Source organism: Phycodurus eques, chromosome 7 (genome assembly GCF_024500275.1).
Source record: "Phycodurus eques isolate BA_2022a chromosome 7, UOR_Pequ_1.1, whole genome shotgun sequence".
Taxonomy (NCBI): Eukaryota; Metazoa; Chordata; class Actinopteri; order Syngnathiformes; family Syngnathidae; genus Phycodurus; species Phycodurus eques.
Window position 1 is genome coordinate 14592036 of NC_084531.1, and position 20881 is coordinate 14612916.

Here is a 20881-nt window from a genome sequence, read left to right on the forward strand (position 1 = left end):
GCAAAACTGCCCTTAGCAATAATCAATTCCACATAATAAATCATGTTTTTAGCAATCAATTCTCATGCCCAGTAATGAGGATTGTTATAATTGTGCTTTGCGACAGCAATTGAGCATTCAAACACATTTTACAGAGTAGATGTGTACAATATACAAAGATCCTAAGAAATTGCCTATCTTATTGAGCTACATGAGCGGAACAAAATAGACTTTGTATTAGAAACAGATTTCAGTTTGATGCCATGCCCTTCGACACAACTCCAACAACAATAACAAACATTTTTAAATGAATACTTCTAGCGGAATATTATGGAAGAAATGTAGCATATATTGGATTAAAATGAATTGTGTCTACATGTTGCTCTGCTGGGAAAGGATCCCGTACATCCTGCTTGCTGTTTGCACTCATGAGTCAGCACTATGTTCAGCAAAAGGCACCAACAAAAGCCCTAATGCGTGCCATTAGCTCGGCGACTCTTTCCCCACCACTTTTGCACTCAGTGTCTCCTCTAAACACATCCTTATGGCCAACAAATGATGGAGTAGAATGCTCCATTAGGCTGGCTCGTGCAATCCTCTGCATCTGCTTGGCCACACACTTTCCCACATTTGACGCTTGAAAATATCCACTTTGAAAGGGTCGCCACCGTTTGACCGGCCCGTTCATACACCAATGCAAACACTCACTTTGAGTTTACACATTCGTACAAATGTTTGGCAACAGTATTACCATTAATTCACCATTTTTTATTACTCTTGCAGCTTCAGTCGCGATGCACTGACCGTAATCACATTCAATCGAGCTTTTACAGCAATAGATATCTAATGACATCGTTAGTCACTGTACAGTGTAATGTTTTGTTCTTTTTTTTAGTGGTTAAGCCTTCAGTGCCTCCATAACTATATGTGTCTCAGTGCAATTCCTCTATTAACCCACTTCATAAAATTTACTCCATAACCACGCTTCATTAGAGCGTTCACTCCCTTAATTGGCACTCGAGTGACTTTCGTCTGGCCATCTGTAGTGTGGCATAAATATGCACCAGGAACAATTACAGCGATGGGAGACTGCTTGGGATTCTACAGTGATTCCAACGTATGGACCTGTGGTGTTTTTAACAACGACGTTATTTGTGCATTACAAAAGGGACGCTTAAGGAGAAGCATTAAGAATGCTAATAGAATTCTGGTCACATTATCTCTTTTACGGGTGCAGGTAGGCCTTCCTACATTGGATAGAATATATATCAAGCAGCGTAATGTGTGTATTTTGACTAACTGCATGTAGTTTCTGATCATGTGTGCAGTTGTATTTCGTTCTTGCAGTCATGGATCACAGATGCAAATAGCTACAGCCTTCCACCAAGATCTCCACGGAAGGAGGCGACCGATAGCCGAGCCCGAGGATCTATCCATTCATCATTCGCCGCTGCCTCGCTATGCAGCGTTTAGGACACTTCAGTTAAGATGTACTTTTTCGAGTTGTATAATTGCATAGTTTGATAGCTCAATGCACGCTATCCTGGTAGAACTGGACCAAGTTATTAAGAATGAGGAAGTGGCCATTCCACCGAATGGCCACGGCATGGCGTAAGGGCTCTTGGTCTTTAAATAGTGAAGTAGGGAACTCATGCCAGAAATTATACACCCCAGCCTACTTTCGTCATAGGGCTAGTTTTTAGCTGCGTCCCCCAAAAAATCCGGCCAGCTAAGATGGTGAAAAAGAGTTTTAAGCTATATCTTAACAATTCCGTACTATATTGTTCTCAGTCTTTGCACATGATTTCAGCACTTACCTTCAAACATATTTAATGTATTTAGAAACAAAACACTAAAATTACTTTGGGAGGGACATTAAAGCTAATCCAGTGTCACTTCTGCGGTACTGTATCTTATTTTGTATGCTAATGTGTTGGAAAAACTGTAGCTAGATACATGCAGTAGAAGAGGTTTATGAGGCTGAAAGATGGTATAACAACAAAGAGTGTTGAACATCTCTGAAAATCTCTGTGTTTACAAAGCTGCGAAGAAAACCTGGCAGACTTATCAGTGCAAGTGTTTGCTTCCTGTTTAGCAAGAGTTTCAAACAGTCTTTGCAATTTAAACCTTCTGAAATTTAAGAGCCTTAACTTCTCATATAATTCCCATCTTTACAGACAACAACAGTCAGAGCGTTCAAAAGCATCAAAACTTTATCCTCTCCTTGTTTCTGCTAATACTAGTGGTAGTAGTAGAATAATGTTAATTCGAATATGAATAATAATAATCTGCGATTGGCTGGCGACCAGTTCAGGGTGTAGCCCGCCTCTCGCCCGGAGGTAGCTGGGATAGGCTCCAGCACACCCGCGACCCGCGTGAGGAGAAGCGGAACGGAAGATGAATGAATGAATAATTTACATGAAAAGCTCTGCTATTAGAACAAACAGGAAAAAATAAAGGCGGGAGGGTTCTTATAGGGAACGTATTATGAAAATTTGACTGTTGTCTGTATATCAATAGTTGGGGCTCTGGAATGCCGGCCAGTCCGGTGTGTGTGAATTTCAACAACTACTTTAAGCAAACCTTTAGTTAGCTTCCTGTGTCTGAAAATGTGTCTTGTGAATTTTGTCAAATTGCGTCCTCACAAGCTAGGTTGGCCGATATCTCGCTATTGTCAAGCAAAGGTCGGAGTCTGACATCTACATGGAAGTCAAACACAACAAGGTAAGCATAGCTGCAGTATCAGCTGACAGTGTTACCAACTTCGGATAACCGACATATACTCGAATGTTCAGCTATGTCGTCAATGTTGGGGCGAAAGGTATGTGTCACATGCACACTAATTGACAAAATCTTATTATTTGGCTGCTTGGTCATGAAGTGGTGCCTCCACAAATGAAAATACAATCAAATTCTATGAGCACTCACTTTATGGGGAAGAAGGGGCAGTTTGAACATGGAGGTGTGAACATTTCCTGCTCAGGAGGGTGTCTCAGAATCTGCAATAAAAGCACAAAAGGTCACTAGATTTGTTGCTAGTCACTTTGATTGAAAAGTAGTCGCAAAAGTCGTTAAACATAAGTTGACAACACTGGGTAGCCTTCACTTGTTAAATACCCTGACTCGTCATAGTAACAAAAGCCAAACTCTGCATTTGCATGAGACAGAAATCGGAGTAGTTTCAACTTTCACATTTATGTGCAATACATTTGAACAGTATCCTTATTCAAATACCACCCTGTTTATGCGCAGTGTTAATATTCAAACTGTGGATAATGTTACAGTGGCTTACAATAATAAATGCAGGTACAGTATACTTTTTTGGAATAAAACCTCTGCTTCATTTTTGATGAACACTTTGGCTACACGCAGACTATGTTACTTCAGTTTAATACTTGTCATGATGGTAGTACCTGGGGTGCAAAGTATTTTTTACAGTGGTGCTGTAAAAAAGTTTGAGAACCACTGTTTTAGATGACAGCTCACATTAACTTATCATCATTCAGGCTAATATTCTTGACTCTTCTCTGTTTTGCATTGGGAATTACTGAGCAAATGTTGCAAGCGAGTATGCAGTTCCTCTCGTGATTCTCTGTGATAACTGTCTGTTTACTGCCACGATAAACATACAGCAAACTGTGTGGTCTGACGAACACGACAACAAAAATGTCCATTGGGCTTTAAAGGGTTAGAGAGGAAAAGCATTTACACTGGAAAATAAACAAGTGGAAAAAGAAACATGTTTCACAGGCGGCGAAGCTGGTGTTTCATTTCAACACATTTGAGTCATATTAATTGATTTTTATTTATTTTTTTTAAATCACAGAACAATGAAATATCACCATGGGATGAAATATGTATGAGGCTGCAGTCAATAGCGGCTCACACTGTATGAGATGATGCTCCTGTAATAACACATCGGTGTACGTAAGGCACGCCGATGTGACAACTCCATCACAGTGACATTTGCACTGGGTGGACACATTGACCTTCTCGTTGCTCCTCAACAAAACCTCGCTGACATTCACACGTCCATCGATTGCACTGCTGCAAGAGTCTGCCCGCCGCACTTAGCATAATCACATCTTGTGGCTTGGTTAAAATTTGTACGAGAGGTTTAAAACGAGGTTAAAAAAGTGGTCGTGAAGTTTAGCCTCTTGATCCCAGTTGAGGCCCAGAAGAGCAGCTGACCTTTGTGTGGGAGTGGTTCCGGGCACCTAATTTAACTGACCTTTCTTTTAAGGTCTGTGGGGTTTGACTGTTTCTCTGATGGAAATGTCAGCAGATAAGTACTTATTCCTAGTCCAAAGCATGTGCTTTTCTATTTCAAAAATGGTGTCGCTCCTCCAAAAAGGTTGTGAGAGTTTTTTTCAGGAAATACTGGAATACTGACTCTCCATCCATCCATCCATTCATTTTCTGTGCCGGTTCTCCTCACAAGGGTCGCGGGCGTGCTGGAGCCTAACCCAGCTATCATCGGGCAGGAGGCGGGGTACACCCAGAACTGGTTGCCAGCCAATCGCAGGGCACATACAAACAAACAACCGTTCGCAATCACATTCACACCTACGGAAAATTTAGAGTTGTCAATTAACCTACCATGCATGTTTTTGGGATGAGGGAGGTGTTTTGGGGATGATGGAGGAAACCGGAGTGCCCAGAGAAAACCCACACTGGCATGGGGAGAACATGCAAACTCCACACAGGTGGGGCCGGGGATTGAACCCCGGTCTTCAGAACTGTGAGGCAGATGCTCTAACCAGTCGGCCACCGTAAAGATAGGGTGAGAAGCTTGGTCATCCGGGAGGGGCTCAGAGTAGAGCCGCTGCTCCTCCGCATTGAGAGGAGCCAGATGAGGTGGCTCGGGCATCTGATTAGGATGTCTCCTGGGAGCCTCCCTGGTGAGGTGTTCCGGGCACGTCTCACCGGGAGGACACCCCGGGGACGACCCGGGACGCGCTGGAGAGACTACGTCTCCCAGCTGGCCTGGGAACGCCTCGGGATCCCCCCGCTGGATGAAGTGGCTGTGGAGAGGGAAGTCTGGGCTTCCCTGCTAAAGCTACTGCCCCCACGACCCGACCTCGGATAAGCGGAAGTAAGTGGATGGTTGGATGGATGAATGACCTTATATTACTTCATGTATTTGTACATACTATACTACGGTTATTATTCATTTTATCATACAATTTCTAATGGCAATACTATTAAAATGTATTGACCATAGAATGTACTATACATGTTCCATTTATTTTTCTAAACATTTTTTTATGTACACATTTTTAAACATTTTTTGTACGTTACTTTGGACATTACTTTTACCAACTTTATCAAGGAGACATGTTTCAAAGCACAAAAATAAACAACAATAAATCGTTACAAAAATATGATTTAAAATTTGCACTTTCAAAGTCATTGTATATATATATAATGAAAAAATATAATTGTAATAGTGTAGTATGTAATTGTATTTCTTTACACAGATAAAACTAATGAAATAAAATAAAATTAGAACATTAAAAAAAATAAAAAATTATAAAACGATGATTTCAAATAATTTAAATTTCTGAAAATTCATTTAACATGGATAAAATAAGTTATTTCCCTGCTATCACCATATATCTTTAGTTTACTCCTTTCTGCGATTCACATTTTTCTTAAATATAAAATAAAATTGTCAATACTTCATTAAAATTAATGTTGTTGGGTTTTTTAGGATAGATTTTGAACCAAGAGCCTGGCTAAATGATAGCTGATGCATTGCAGGTTGAGCCTGTGGATTGATCATCCATCAAACTCTCTATCCATTTCAGGTGAAATACTGTACCTACTGTACAAGTGATAAAATAATGGCATCGTGAACGTGATGCAAGGGTGTAGCAAAACAAAAACAAAAACATAAATGAATAAAACAAAAGCACACAGAGAAGAATAGGCCTTAACTGACTGCTTCTACAGTGCGTGAAGCTCACACGCCAAAATTCAAGCCAGCTGAGTTCAGCGAGCGTCCGGAATGTGGATTCTTGTGGGAAATGTGAGCATGCGAGGACAACCTGGAAGAAGATAGGATTTTAAAGGGGAAAGAGATCAATAAAATCCAGCCAGCGGTGTGGTAGTTGTTGAAGCAGGAAATAAATGAACAAATAAGAATTTATGGAATGACTGTACATGGAAATTCCAATAGACAAATACATAATGGAAGCAAGGGAGGGGAGACCAATTCACAAGCTATGAATAACATTGCCACAAATTGAAGTAATCCAACACATTCATGTTGATTTCCCCAATGAAACAAGAGGATGCTCCAGCCGCCTAAGGTCAGCAGCATCGGACCGTGGCTTTCGATCCCACCTAATGAAAATGACACAAGCGGGAAAGTGTTCTTGCTGATGCTGATTGGTGTGTCAGAGGAGCCAGTGGAGCGGCATGTAAAGAAATACAGGTCAGAACCCGCAGCAAATGGAACCTGTGCAACTTTGCCCTTGTCACTGTGCCTCCACCGGTGCCTTCTTCTTCAAAGGTGCTGAATGTACTGGTGAACATGCTCATTGGTATTATTTAGTATAAATACTAGATGTATTTTTATTTTCTTCCTCTTTCTCCTTTTGCCTCACCAAAAGGTGCTCTTTTTCCTTTCGTTCTAATAAATATTTTATATTGAATACAGGGCAGTGATTCAATTCCTTTTCCTAGCACAGTCATGTGACACCAAGGGTCCTAAAGGGGTCCAGTTCAGGAACATTTCATAATGTATAGCATCTATTACAATTCACTCTTCAATTTAAAATAATGCCAAATACATACACCAAATACAAAATTCACAGTCGTATGGTCTACAAATTGACAACTAAACACCTTTCAATCTTTTTTTTCTTCTTCTAAACATCCATCCAATTTCTATAGCGCTTGTCCTTATCACATCAACTTTGGCCGAAATGGTGGGTACACCCTGGACAACTAAAAACTACGGATTGAAAAACTAAAGATAATTTGTAGTCAACTATAATTTGATGAAAGTCGCGTCGAAGTTGATTAATCGATCATTGACATTTTTATTGCACAGTACAGCAGATATCGGCGTACCCGGAGAAAACCCATGCAAGCATAGGGAGAACATTAGCTATCTCCACCCATAGGCCAAAGCCAAGATTCGTACCCGGAACCTCTCCACAGTGAGGCACACATGATTTCCACTATCGCTCACAGTGTTACCTAATCGTATAACATCAAAGAGACAAAGAAAAAGTTGATGTGTCAATTGCAACGCATATTTCCCCCCCAAATTCCACGTTTATACAACCTTGGTGACCTTAGCGAGTGTAATGGAATCTCCCAACGATGAGACACGATATAGTGTAATGTTTGTTTAATTTAATCTATTGACGTTAACAAGCAACTATAACCCAAACGGCTCAAACCGACACGTGGCTTAGTTTAATTTAGGCGACATCATTTAGACTGATAGGACGGCATCAAACTGAGAGAGGCCACCTAACGAGATGAGCGTGCCCTTGTTTTTTCACACGGAAAGCTTTACGTGGCTTTTCTGTAAATGTAGCGAGACTTTGAAGGCACATGAGCAGAGACGAGAGGTCTGCTAACCACCTTGCCAACTCAATACGTTTAAATCAATCTTAACAGTGCATGAGCCAAAAAGCAATATGTCTGAAACTTTTCTTTAAATGCTCTGCCCTGACGTCACACTTTGTATCTTCTTCAAGACAAATATGGAGACAAAAGCCCCGTATCTCGCCTGATTTCCTCCTAGATGGGCTGTAATCTTTACATGTTTCTAGATGGGCGTTTCATGAATAAAATGCATTATATTATGGCTATGGTCTTGGCTCTCCTTTGAGATGTTTGGCATCACAATGTTATTAACTTTACCTTTTGGCCCGCGCCCTCGCCTGCTGTCATTTGTTCTCCCTGACAGTCAAGATGAGCTTGTTTCTTTTATTTATAGTCCGCTACCCTGTGTGGACCTCTCTTAATGACTGCAGAGGATTATTTTGGCCAAAGAGAGCAATTATAAAGCCATGACCCCTATCACCATGTGCATGCAAAACATTAGGTAATAATCACGTAAAGATGTAAAAAAAAAATACTGACGATAAGGATAATAATGCTTAGTTTTGAGTGCTCACTTAAAATAGATGTTATTTAGAAATAAACAGTTAATGATGGAATTGAAATGGTTAATTTAAAAGAGTTCTTCCATTTAAATTGACTCAAACTGCAAATATCTTTTTAATGACAATGTCAATCATAACTGAGCGTTGTTTTTCTATGATTACTAAAATTAATTTGTAATAACTATTGTAAATTAGATGCAGTACTCGTTGTCTTATTCAATATAAAAAGCCAGATTTAGCATTATTATTGTCATTCTCTCCTGTGCTTTTTTTAACTCAGTCCTTGATTATTATACAATTGTTTAAAATTCCGAATATCTATTACTTTCTCAATCAGATCTCATAATTATCTTCATTGTTACATTATATTTTCTCTGAATATTTAAATATTTTTTTTATTTGCTGCATAGCAGTGTTTCAAATTCAAGTTATTTAGATTAAATTACAATGGATTATGTTTAAATATAAATTCATTAATATTTAAAAATTCTTGTATATTACTTTTAAATATTTTTTTTATTTAATTGTAAAAAACACAAATCAATTAAATTGAATTAATTAAAAATGTAATTAATTGGATTTATTCAAGTGTATTACATTTCAAATAATTCTAAATGTAAATGGCTTTAAAATTTAAAAAACTAAAACAAATGTAAATGCATGAGTACTGTTATATATTGTTATATTACTAAATTATTATTGTTATCATGATTAATATTTCCCAAAATATTTTTTCTCTGCTGAGTTAAATGAATTATGAATTTAAAAATGAATTTAGATAATCTATATACATCAATTGTTTTACTATATATTATATTGAATATAAATGGACAACAACTCAAAACAATTAGCTCAGTGGACGTGTCAATCGACAGTGAGCATTATTACCTTTGTATAAAGTCCCAATTTGAAATGCAGGTGTACCCAATGTTGTGACTCAATGAACCACAATACATTCAAACCCCTGCAGCTAATAACGTTTTTCAAATGTCTTTTTTCTAACCCCCCCCCCCCCCCCCCCCCCCCCCCCTCCAAAAGGCTGCAACACACACTGTAGGGCCCTAAAAATGATGCATTGGCATGTGAGATATGGGATATTATTATTATTATTATTATTATGAGGGCTCATTCAATAATCTCTTGCTGATTTCACAGTCTAGAGTTCGGGAACAGAGGAGGAGGTGCGTCAGGGAAGCTTCTGAGTGGTTTTTGCTTTCTCTCTCTCTCTCTCTCTCTCTCTCTCTCTCTCTCTCTCTCTCTCTCTCTCTCCCCGCGCAGTTCATTCATGCCAGCGTCTGCAGCTGTCTGTTTCTTTCTTTGCTCTGTCCTTCCACCACCACCGCCGTCTTGCTGCTGGCCACCTTGCACTTCCACGCACAAGCGCCCCCACACGTAACTGACTTTCACACGCGCGCACATACACACTCGCACACGCTGCCACGGTGCGTCAGCGCTTGTAAGCTCGAAAGTGCGCAACTTTTCCAAGCGGACCGAACGGAGACACCTGACTCAGCTTGGTGTTTTTATCATCTCCCAAGTGGGAATAGGAATGTGGGCTACAAGTGGAGCTGAGTGGTGAGTACACAACGCGCGCCTGTGTGTCTGATCGGGTGCGTGTGTTCTGAAAATGCGAAGTTTGTGCGCAACTACTTCGGCATGCGAATGCAGCTAACTGTTGCAATGCAATAGTGTCAAATGCATATATGGTGTTTATGGTGCAGTAACAGGCAAAAGCATAAACGTGATCAAGTGGTTTGCACTGCAAACAAAAAGGTTGCGGGCTCGAATGAAATGCCCTTGAACAAACACTAGCGATTGTGCTGGAAGACTGCCCACTGTGTCAATATATGTATGTGATGTGTTCAGTTGAATCTAGAGGAAATTCAAGACCCTATATATATATATATATATGTGTGTGTGTGTGTGTGTGTGTGTGTGTGTGTGTGTGCAGTGTATATGTTTGAGCAACATAGTGATCTTGTGGTTTGCCCTATAAGCAAAAAAGGTTCCAGGTTCGAATAAAGTAAGGACACAGGTTTAATTCCACAGCACTAACAGCTGAGGGTCAGTGAAGAAGTAATTGGGTTGTGTGTGCACGTGCGTGCGTGTGCGTGTGTGTGTGTGTTCAATTGAATCTTGGGGAATAAAAATTCATGAAAATGGGAATTCTTAACACCCATCATTCCCCCCGACCACCCCCAGAAAAAAAAATCTAGGGGAAACACAGTGGCTTAAGTGATTATCGCGATAAATTGTTAGTATGTGAGGAATAATCTAAATGGAAGATTTACAAAAACAGTAGATTCAGGTGTAAAAGTGATATGTGATCAGTCCGGGGTGTACAGTATCAAACCGGCCCAACACTCGTTTTGCGTTTCCATTTGCAAAATCGGATAATACTAGGTACTGTTTGCAGTCAGCTGGGGATGTAAGCAAGCTGTTTTGACAACATAAACCACTGCTGTTCACTCATTGGTTGAGAAGATCCTCAGATTAACAATTGAGGATAGACTGAGAAATGACAAGAATAAATGTGATGCTATTGAGTTTACCCCGTTGACTTAGAGCGCTGCAGTGTTATATATCTTCCGCAGTTTTGACTTTGCTGCAGCGGTCTGCTTTTTCGGATAAAGTGTGTCTCCTTAATGAGACAGACAATTAATAGAAGAGACCATTGTACTCCTCCATTGTTTTTGTTTTGTCGCATGTCTCCTTGATTGAGTGATGCGTTCAATGTGGTTTTTACAGTTCCCCACGGTATGATTGAGAAGTGGAAAACTGGCTGCAAACCGAGCTGAGCTGGGGCTACACCTTCCCCTCTGGCAAGGGATCAACACATTCATCAATTAATTGATTATTAAGATTGTGACTAATTGTGTAGAATCGATTGTTCGTGTCTTGAAGTAATTGAGGACAAAAAATGTAGTGCAGTACTTGGATGCAACCCGGTCAGCTGCGATAGACTCCAGCTCCCTGCAACCGGGAACAGGATAAGCGACATAGTACGCTACATCAATCAAGTAATTGAGTTCACCCCCCATTAAGGAAATGTCGTCCAATGTGTGTATAAAATGTCAGTTTCCTTAAAGTCCCATTTTCTCCACTCACAAACACTGTGGGCGTGTCCACTGAATCACTGAATGGACTGAAACCCCTCCCCCCTCCCCCAGCTGTCAATCAAATACCACTCCTACGACCTGGAAAAACGGATGCTACGAGTACTTCATTGAGTATGTTTCTCATGCCTACACATAACTACATGTTTGAGCTGCAAAAATAGATAAATCCGGTGAAAGCCTCCAGTGGCTTTAATATATCCCACCAGGTCTTCACAGGGCTTTTCCATGCTGCAACAACGAGGCACTTTAAAGTAGCGAGCATGAAACCCCTGTCCACACGCTGGCTGTCATGCTAGACTAGGGAAAAGAAATTATTTTGTTCTCCTGCCTTCTTTCTGTGAGGTGCATGTACTCAATGCCAACAACAAGGCACTCTAAAGCGTCCATGCCAGCCGGAAGCACCGGTCGGTCAACAAGCTGGCTGTCAAGTCAGACTTTAAAACAAAAATCCCTCCTTCTTGTTATTTGCCTTTCTCTGCATGACGTGTGCACACTCACAGCTGACAACAAGGCGCTCTAAAGTGGCCATGCCAGAGGACCATCCAAAGGGAAGATGTATTTTCTGGGAATAGGCATTGCTAGCTAGCTAAATGCATATTGCAATTGTGCAGATTGCAATTCACTGGTGCGAAGTAAGGCATTGAAGTTCTTCTATAGTGGGGAAGGAGCACCAAATAGCGACACTGGGCACTGTTTTAGCCACGCCACCAAAAATCCGGAATACTGAAATGGTGAAAAAGAGTTTACCGCTATATCTCCACAATTGAGTACTATGCATTTCTCAGTGTTTGCACATTTTCAGCAATGATCTTCAAACATGTATAATGTAATCAGAAACAAATCTCTCAATTCACTTTACTGTCTTTAATGCTTTGTTTGATCTTCTCTAGTCAAAGGTCAAGTCCCTGCCCTTGACAGACACCATGACCTCTGACCTCAACCTGAGTTCCCTGCTGAACGTGAGCGAGCTGCACAACCACTCACGAGGATGCTCGCTCACCAAGACGGGCTTCCAGTTCTACTACCTGCCCATCGTCTACATTATGGTGTTCATCACGGGCCTGGTGGGCAACAGCCTGGCCATCTGGATGTTCGTGTGCCACATGCGGCCGTGGAGCAGCATCTCCGTGTACATGTTCAACCTGGCGCTGGCCGACTTCTGCTACGTATTCTCGCTGCCCTTCCTCATCTTCTACTACTTCAACAAGACCGACTGGATCTTCGGCGACGTGCTGTGCCGGCTACAGCGCTTCATCTTCCATGTCAACCTGTACGGGAGCATCTTGTTCCTCACCTGCATCAGCGTGCACCGCTACACGGGCGTGGTGCACCCGCTCAAGTCCCTGGGCCGACTCAAAAAGAAGAACGCCGTCATCACCAGCGCGCTGGTGTGGGCCGTGGTGGTCCTCGCCATCTCTCCTATCCTCTACTACTCGCGGACGGGGTCCAAGCGGAACACCACCACCTGCTACGACACCACCACGGAGGATGAGCTGCCCGGTTACTTTATCTACAGCATGACGTTAACTGTCTTTGGCTTCTGCATCCCGTTCATCATAATCTTCTGTTGCTACGGCATGATCGTCAAAGCTTTAATCTGCAACGACATGAACAACGCGCCGCTGCGGCAGAAATCCATCCACCTGGTTATCATAGTACTGGCCGTCTTCGCTGTCTCCTACTTGCCTTTCCACGTCATGAAGAACCTGAACATGCGGGCCCGGCTGTACTTCCAGAGCCCGGCCATGTGCGACTTTAACAACCGCGTCTACGCCACCTACCAGGTGACCCGCGGTCTGGCCAGCCTCAACAGCTGCGTGGACCCCATCCTCTACTTCCTGGCCGGAGACACGTTCCGGAGGAAGCTGTCGCGGGCCACCAAGAAGCCGTCGAGGAAGGACAACGCGCTGCAGTCTAAGAGTGAGGAGACGGCGCTCAACAGCCTGGCGGAGTACGTGGAGAACGGGGAGGGGCGGATGTGAAGCCGCCGTTATCTGCACTGTTGGATAATGGAAGCACTGTGCGGACCCGGAGGCCATTTTCAATCTGTCTAAAATGTCAACGTGGATACGCTCTCGTGCTGTGTTGTTGTGCACGTCTTGTCTTACGTGACATACAGTGAACCGGCCACAACATTAGGTACACCTACAAAATCGAATGAGACCATCCAGCCATCCATTTTCTGAGCCGCTTCTCCTCACTAGGGTCGCGGGCGTGCTGGAGCCTATCCCAGCTGTCATCGGGCAGGAGGCGGGGTACACCCTGAACTTGGTTGCCAGCCAATTGCAGGGCACCTACGAACAAACAACCATTCGCACTCACATTCACACCTACGGGCAATTTAGAGTTTTAAATTAATGTATGTTTTTGGGATGTGGGAGGAAACCGGAGTGCCCGGAGAAAACCCACGCAGGCACGGGGAGAACATGCAAACTCCACACAGGCGGGGCCAGGGATTGAACCCGGGTCCTCAGAACTGTGGGGCTGACGCCCTAACTCGTCGCCCACTGTGCCGCCTGAAACTAAATCATACAAGAAAAAAATGGCACCCCAAACATTAATAGTTGGTGATGGAGACCCAATTGGGCCTCGAATGAGACCCAATTCATAAAATAATAATGTTGAGTGTTGATATGTTCTGTGATGCTGGTTAACATCCATCCATCCATTTTCTATAGTGCTTGTCTGGAGTCCATCACAGCTGACTTTGAGCGAGAGGTGAGGCACACGCTGGACTGGTCACCAGCCAATCGCAGGTCACATATAGACAAACCTATAGACAATTTAGAGTTTCAATGAACCCCACGTGTGTTTTTGCAACGGAGGAGGATTCAAACTCAGAACCTATTGCCTGTGAGGCAGACATGCTAAACTGTTGGGAATTAACAATGCTGTTAACTTAGGGCACGGGGGCACACATTGGATCGAGGTCTTCTTTGCTAAACACAGCACTTTTCTCCATTTAACATCATCTCAGAAGATTATAGGAGGATTTCTCACAAAAATTCCAGGCATCCATTTTCTATGGCAATTGTTGTCATTTGGGTGGAGGGTGAGCTGGAGCCTATCCCAGCTGTCTTTGGGCGTGAGGCGAGGTACAACCTGACCTGGTTGCTAACCAATCACAGGGCACATATTGACAACGATTCACGGGTTGCACGGTAGCACCACTTCAGATTTTTTTCAAGTTGACACTAATGTGATTAAACTGTGACTTCAGTCATCGAGTCACTAATGAATCATTGATATTTTTTCAGAACAGTACTGTAATTAATATGATTATTTGCAATGGTCGATGTTCACCGACAATGGGCAGCTCATACACCGCGGAACATGCATGTAAGAATGTGGGCTGCGTGAAGTACTCGGTATTTCCAGCCAGATAGAAAATCCTCTCACTCAGTGTGTTTGTCACTAGGACAGCCAAGGGACATTTTCACAACTTGGCCAAATGGGGAAACCTCGTTCCTCGGTCCTCGTTCTGGGCCCATCACATGAGCTGGTTCTTCATGGTGGGAATTTGAATAGTTTGCAATCACGGACCTCTTAGTGGAATAATTCTACACTGTCCTTCCACTTGGATAGTGTGGGCTGAACATTTTTTCAAAATCTTGCTTGAGCCAGATTTTTCCTCAATTACCAAAGCTACACATTCAGAAAGAGAAAACTATTTTAATTATTTAAGGTGACAAAGAAATTGTATTCAGCGCACTCATCTGTTGCTGGAAGTGCCTCTGCCTTCACCTCAAGTCAAAAACAACCCATTAGCGACTAGTCAATGTCACACTTCTAAATTCAAAACTTTTTTTTTTTTTTTTAACCATAGGAAATAATGTCACCTTTTGTGAGGTCAAACCCTGGAAATTATGAAGACTTGTATTTTCTGTAATGGCAATTTTTAAAACCACATTTTAATTTTCCCAACTGACATACAAGTGTAAAAGTAACTGAACCCCTTGTCATGAAACTGAAATACAGTAAAACAAGTCACAAGCCTGAAACCTAATGGAGGGAACAGGAAGGTGTTTGATGAGAGATGGCGTCACCTAATGGCGGTACAGCTTTATAGGTACAGCTGGTATTAATAAGTGTCATCTATAATAAGTGTATTGATACATCATCTGTGCATATAATTGATTAAGTTATACTGAGAAGTCAGAACCATTTCCGCAATAAGTCTCAAAAAGAACAGGATAAGCGGTATAGAAAATGGATGGATGGCTAGGTGGAGCGCCTCAGTGTGATGCTACATCTCATGAGATTGTCCAGTTGTGCCTAATATTGTGGCCTTGACATCATCCTCGTGAGGACTTCAGACAGTCGATGCTCTTACACTCCGAACTAAAAGGTTTCGTTCTTCAATTTCCTGAGGAGAAAAAGAGATTAAAAAGATTGGAACCTGTCCTCTGCAGTCAGCGAGCGTACACTCTTGTCGATAGCTGTTAAGCAGCTAGGGGGAAGAGGGTGGGCGTAATAGACTTGGAATGACTATCTACTTACTGGCCACAACATTAGGTACACCTAATGACAGTCAATACAAGAGCTGCAACTGCACTTCATTATACAGAGAGAAATTAGTGCGCTCATGATGCAGCTCTTGTTTTGGATTGCATTTGATTGTGTTCCTCATGAATTGTCCAGTGAATACACGCACTGACATGGAGTTTGTAATGCACTACACTGAACGTGGGGGTGGTGGGAGGGGATTGTCTACCCCCCTCCTCCTCCTCCTCCTCCCCCTCCCTGCGGTGGAGTGCTTTGGCAGCTTGACGGCTCCGAGCTTGTAACAGCTGTGTGGCCACCATCTTGTTAACCTGCATAGGCTACAACAACAAAACAAGAAGAGAATACCAACAGTATTGTGTGTATACAACACCATAATGAATGTTCTTTGCAGTGTACAGGATGTTGTTAGTGTGTGTGTGTGTGTGTGTGTGTGTGGAGTCTAGTAGCAAATCCTGTTTCTAAAACTTGACTATGTGTTGCAACATGGAGCATAAACATGTTTTAAAAGTGAGCCACTTGGAGATGCACTGACACTGCACGTACACAGGACAGTGAGACAGGTATAAAGACATCAAGTCCTACAGGAAAAGTTGGAAGTTAGCTCACTATCTTGGTTGTAGTTCAAAAGGTGCTCACTTTACGTGACGCTTTTCCATTGGCTCTAGGACCTTGGTGATGTAAAACACTGCTGGTCGCCCATTGTTGAACATATTTATCATCCACACGTTTGTGGATACTTGGCTAGAAAGGACAACTGGGTCTTAGCTCTGGACACTGCAGTATTAGAACGTTGCCCTCAGTCTGCTCTTGGAAAAAAACGTGTCTTTAAAAAGTTAATACCCAAGACTCTCGTTCTCCTCTGCTGTTGTTGTTTGTCTTGTTGCTGACAGTAAGTGTACTATGGATACTGCTATTTTGTACCCAACAGCCTATGTTTTTCCCCCCTAGTATATATACACAGCTATAAATGACAAAAATAAACATGGGGACACTGCATTATTGTACTCCACAGTCTCCATTTGGTTGCAGCACTCCTTTTTCTTGCCGCCCTCAGTTGCTTCTTGGGTAAACAGTTTCTTCTTTACCTCATACCAAGAAGTAAATACTGAGGGGTCTCATTCTCCTCCATTATTTTTTAGCGTGTCTCGTTCTGAGTGATGTATATTGTACTCCACATTCTCCACTTTGATGCCCTCAGTCCCCTCTCAGATAATATTTTCTCTCCTTTTGCCACATTTAAAGAGGCACTAAACAGGTCCAAAAATGGCATGTAAATTCGACACACCACAGAGAAGAGTAATGTTAACAATCCTACCAAATTTGAATAAATAAATAAAATCACTAAGTATATAAAAACAGGTTTCAAAACCTGAATAATAAAGGCCACCTCCCAGCTCTCAGACGCTGTGGGCGTGTCGAATGGTTGCGCCAAAAGAAATCAAACATACTGAGTGGGTGATAGCTTATACAATGTAAAATCACATTAGGAGGCTCAACTTCAAAACTGAATGGTTCTTGTGGACTATAATCGTAAAAATAAGCACACAAGTCAACTTACCCTCTTTGTCAGTGACATAATGTCACAGCCTAACACGGCACCTGACGACAGCGGCACGGTAGGAGGAAGCCCAGGTAGTTAGACAGTCGGGAGTGCCCCATTCACTTTTAACAAGTTACCCACAAAGCCATGTTGTCCTTGGTGAATGTTTACAAAACTATCTGTCGTAAAATGCGCACTGCAGAGTCGGACGGTGGTGTTGATGTTCAGCTCGCCATCTGCCTCTGTCTTTAAAAAGTCAATCCAGTGTTGTGTTGTGTTGTGTTTTAGCCCCGCCCACAAAATCAGGAAAATTCAAACGGTGAAAAAGATCCTTAAGCTATATCTCAACAATTCAGCACTATATGGTTATAAGTCTTTGCAAATGTTTTCAGCACTTTAAACATATTTATTGTATTTCGAAACAAAACATGGATATCTGCTTCGAGCCTCTTTGAGTTAATACACCAGAACCCCATTCTTCTTCATTCCTTTGTTAGCGTGTCTCGTCGCTGGCTGATGCCTTTAATGTGTTTCAATGTGTTCAGTGTTTTTTATATAGCGTTTTCATTTTAATATACACAGCTAGAAATGCAAAAATCAACATATGGTCTGCATTGTATTGTACTCCACAGTCTCTATATGGCTGGAGCCCTTTGTTTTCATTGTGCCCTCAGTCTCCTCTTGGATAATTTTTTTTTCACCTTACTACACACCAAGAAGATAATCCAGGAGACCCTTGTTCTTCTTGATTATTTGATAGCGTGTCTCTTTACTGACTGATGCGTCCAACATGTTTGCATACCACGGACATTGTTTTATTGTACTCCACAGTGTCAACTTGGCTATAATGCGTGGATTTCTTGTTGCCCACAGTCACCTTTTCAATAACACTTTTCTCCTCTGCCCCATACCAAGAAGTAAATACAAAAAGCCTTCAGTCCCCTTCATTGTTGCAGTTTGTTAAAGGAACCCATGGCCAACTGTTGCGTTCATCGTGTTAGCGTAGTCCCAGTCTCAAGTTGGCTGCAGCACTCCGATTCCTTGCTGCCCTTAGTTTCCTTTCAATATGCTTTTTTTCCATATTAATTTATATGGCTAGAAATAAAAATAGACATATGGTGATGTTAGCGTACCCTGGATACCGCAGTATTGTGCTCCACAGTTTCTACTTGGCTGTAGTGCTCCTTTTTACTGTTGCCTCAGTTTCGTCTCATTTAAAAAAATTTTCCTCTTCACTACATATCAATAAAAGAATACAGGATAATTTCGTTCTGCTCCATTGCAGTTATTTGTAACTGCGTGTCCCATGGCCAACTTATGCTGTCAACATGTTAGTATACCATGAACACAAGACCTTGTTGACCTCAGTCTCCTCTCAGATTAAATTTTTCTCCTTTACCCCATACCAAGAAGTAAATGCTGGATACCACTGTTGTTGGTGGCTGTTAGCATTTTGTGTTGCTTACTGATGCATTCAGTGCGGTGTTTTTTTTTTTTTTGCAGTTTTCCACAGTAGTTGAAAGTCAAACCAAGTTGGAAAGATGAAGAATTGAGATTTAGGGGGAACTATGGATATGGCCTAATTGATTAATCTATTGATTAAATTGTGAGTCCCTGAATTTTTTGTCCGCTAGATTGTGTGCCACTTAAACAATGTCTTTATCAATATTTTAAATAAATCATCTACTGTATGTCAACTGCTCTTAATAAGAGCAGTTGACATACATACATAGCAGTTGACTTCCTCCTCCTCCTCCTCCTCCACTTCTTCCTTCTCATTCTGCAGGGTTGTTGACTTTGTCTTTCAACATTGCCAGGAGGACGCAAAGGAGTGAGGGGAGGAATAAAAGAGTAGCCCTTCCTTCTTGGAGCTTATCCTAAGACCGTTTTTGTGTCTGTTGCGATGAGGGAGGGGGTAGTGTGGGCCAGAAACCCCGGGGGCCACACATCGCTGTGGGCACCAATCTCGCTGTTTGGCGTGTAAATAAAACGTTTTCGATCTCCTCCTTGCTTGGACGCCTGAAGGTGATGAATACCTTTTTCCTCGCTGTTTTGCTGCTTCTTTTGTCAAAACAAGAGTTCAGCGTCGACAGCTGCCCTTAAATCTTCGAGATTTATGTCTCCTCTTGTGTGTGTCCTTTGATTAATGACAGCAAGGTACCAAATGTGGAATTAAACTCTTGAAAAAGAGAGTTTAGTAAGACATTGAGGATAACTAGTAAGGAGGTGTACAGTGAGGACACTCACAATGTGTTTGTGTTTAGGTCGGAGGGGAATCCAAACACATCATCACAGGGGAGCCATCTGTCTGCAGCAAAACCACAAACGAGGGACTTTGTGACAATTTGGTGCGTTCATTAGCATATTCATTGCACAGCTTCAATCGTAAATCCTTAGACAAGGAACAGTAGTTGAATGAAAACAGTTGTGTGTAAAGACCAATCCTTTAAGGAGCTATGGATGCTTCTGCACAGGTGATGACTGGTTGGTTACAATGGTTTTGCAGTGCATGTGAATAGTTCTGTCTATATCGTCTCCACAATCACTACTTTTCAGGAAATCAAAAAACACCATATTGCTTGAGTTACCAAACACCGCATTGTTCAACCTGGTGTTATACCTTATACTGTGTATTATATCTAATAGTGTTGTGCACCAACATCAGCACAGCAACACCCCAAAATCATGTTCAATTTCTAATTTAATGCACAAAAAAATATATATATATTATTGCGCCGTCATTGCTTAAAATAGTACAGACATGTCACCGCTGCCAGCCATCCACATCAATGTTGGCGCTCACGCGGACACCCCAACCAGACAAAAAGCCTTTAATACTTCTCAAAAGCAAACAACTGTGCCTGCATAATGTTTCCAAACTATTTTTTGAAAGGTCACAGAGCCAAGAGTGATGCAATAAATCGATAAAACGATGAGCTGACCTTTGTGGCTGACCAGTTCCTTCTGCACAAACGATTACAGCAATCTATTTTTAACAAAACATGCTTACTCAAATATATCTAACTAAGCTATTTTCACTCATTACTGTCTAAAAAAAAAAAAAACTTAAACTCTTGAAATGACATGAGTGAGGAAGAGGCAGAGCTTTACAACACATCTCAAATAGTTAAAGTGTCTAAAAGACTTAATATATGTTCTCAAGCTATATTCATGACTTTAAATTGGTAAATCATTTGTAATAATAACAGACAATGCTGGGACAGACCACAAGTATTGATTTGGGAAAAAATATTAACTTGTCCATGTTTGGACATAAGGGGTTTCCACCTGACAGCGACAATATGTGCCCTGTTATTGACTGCTGACCAGTCCAGGGTATACTCTGCTTTTTGCCCAAAGCTAGCTGAGAAAGGCTCCAGCTCTCTATGACCTTGAACAGGATAAAAAGATAATAAAATGGATGGATGATTGGTTTTAGAGCGAAAGACTTGTTGCGATTTGCAGCTACTGTGTTGCTTTTTGTTACCTTGAAGTTGTACTAGTCGTAATTCTACTAAAATATGCCTCTAAAGTCACACAAAAAGTAGATCTGATCTCATGAGAGTTCAGTTGATGAACTCTAGGTGTGTCTTTTGCTTTTACTTTGG

At 41.8% G+C, this 20881-nt stretch overlaps 1 protein-coding gene across 1 annotated transcript; it reads left to right on the forward strand.

Annotated features, from left to right (window-relative positions):
- Positions 1-9504: 9504 nt before the first annotated feature.
- p2ry1 (purinergic receptor P2Y1) lies at positions 9505-16735 on the forward strand. Its single transcript, XM_061681644.1, has 2 exons — positions 9505-9683; positions 12118-16735. Exon 2 carries the CDS (start codon positions 12151-12153, stop codon positions 13207-13209), a length of 1059 nt encoding a protein of 352 aa, XP_061537628.1. The 5' UTR covers positions 9505-9683; positions 12118-12150; the 3' UTR covers positions 13210-16735.
- Positions 16736-20881: the final 4146 nt, after the last annotated feature.

Excerpts from the sequence above, each read along its gene's own strand:
- p2ry1 (XM_061681644.1), top strand. The coding sequence starts at position 12,151 with ATGACCTCTGACCTCAACCTGAGTTCCCTGCTGAACGTGAGCGAGCTG.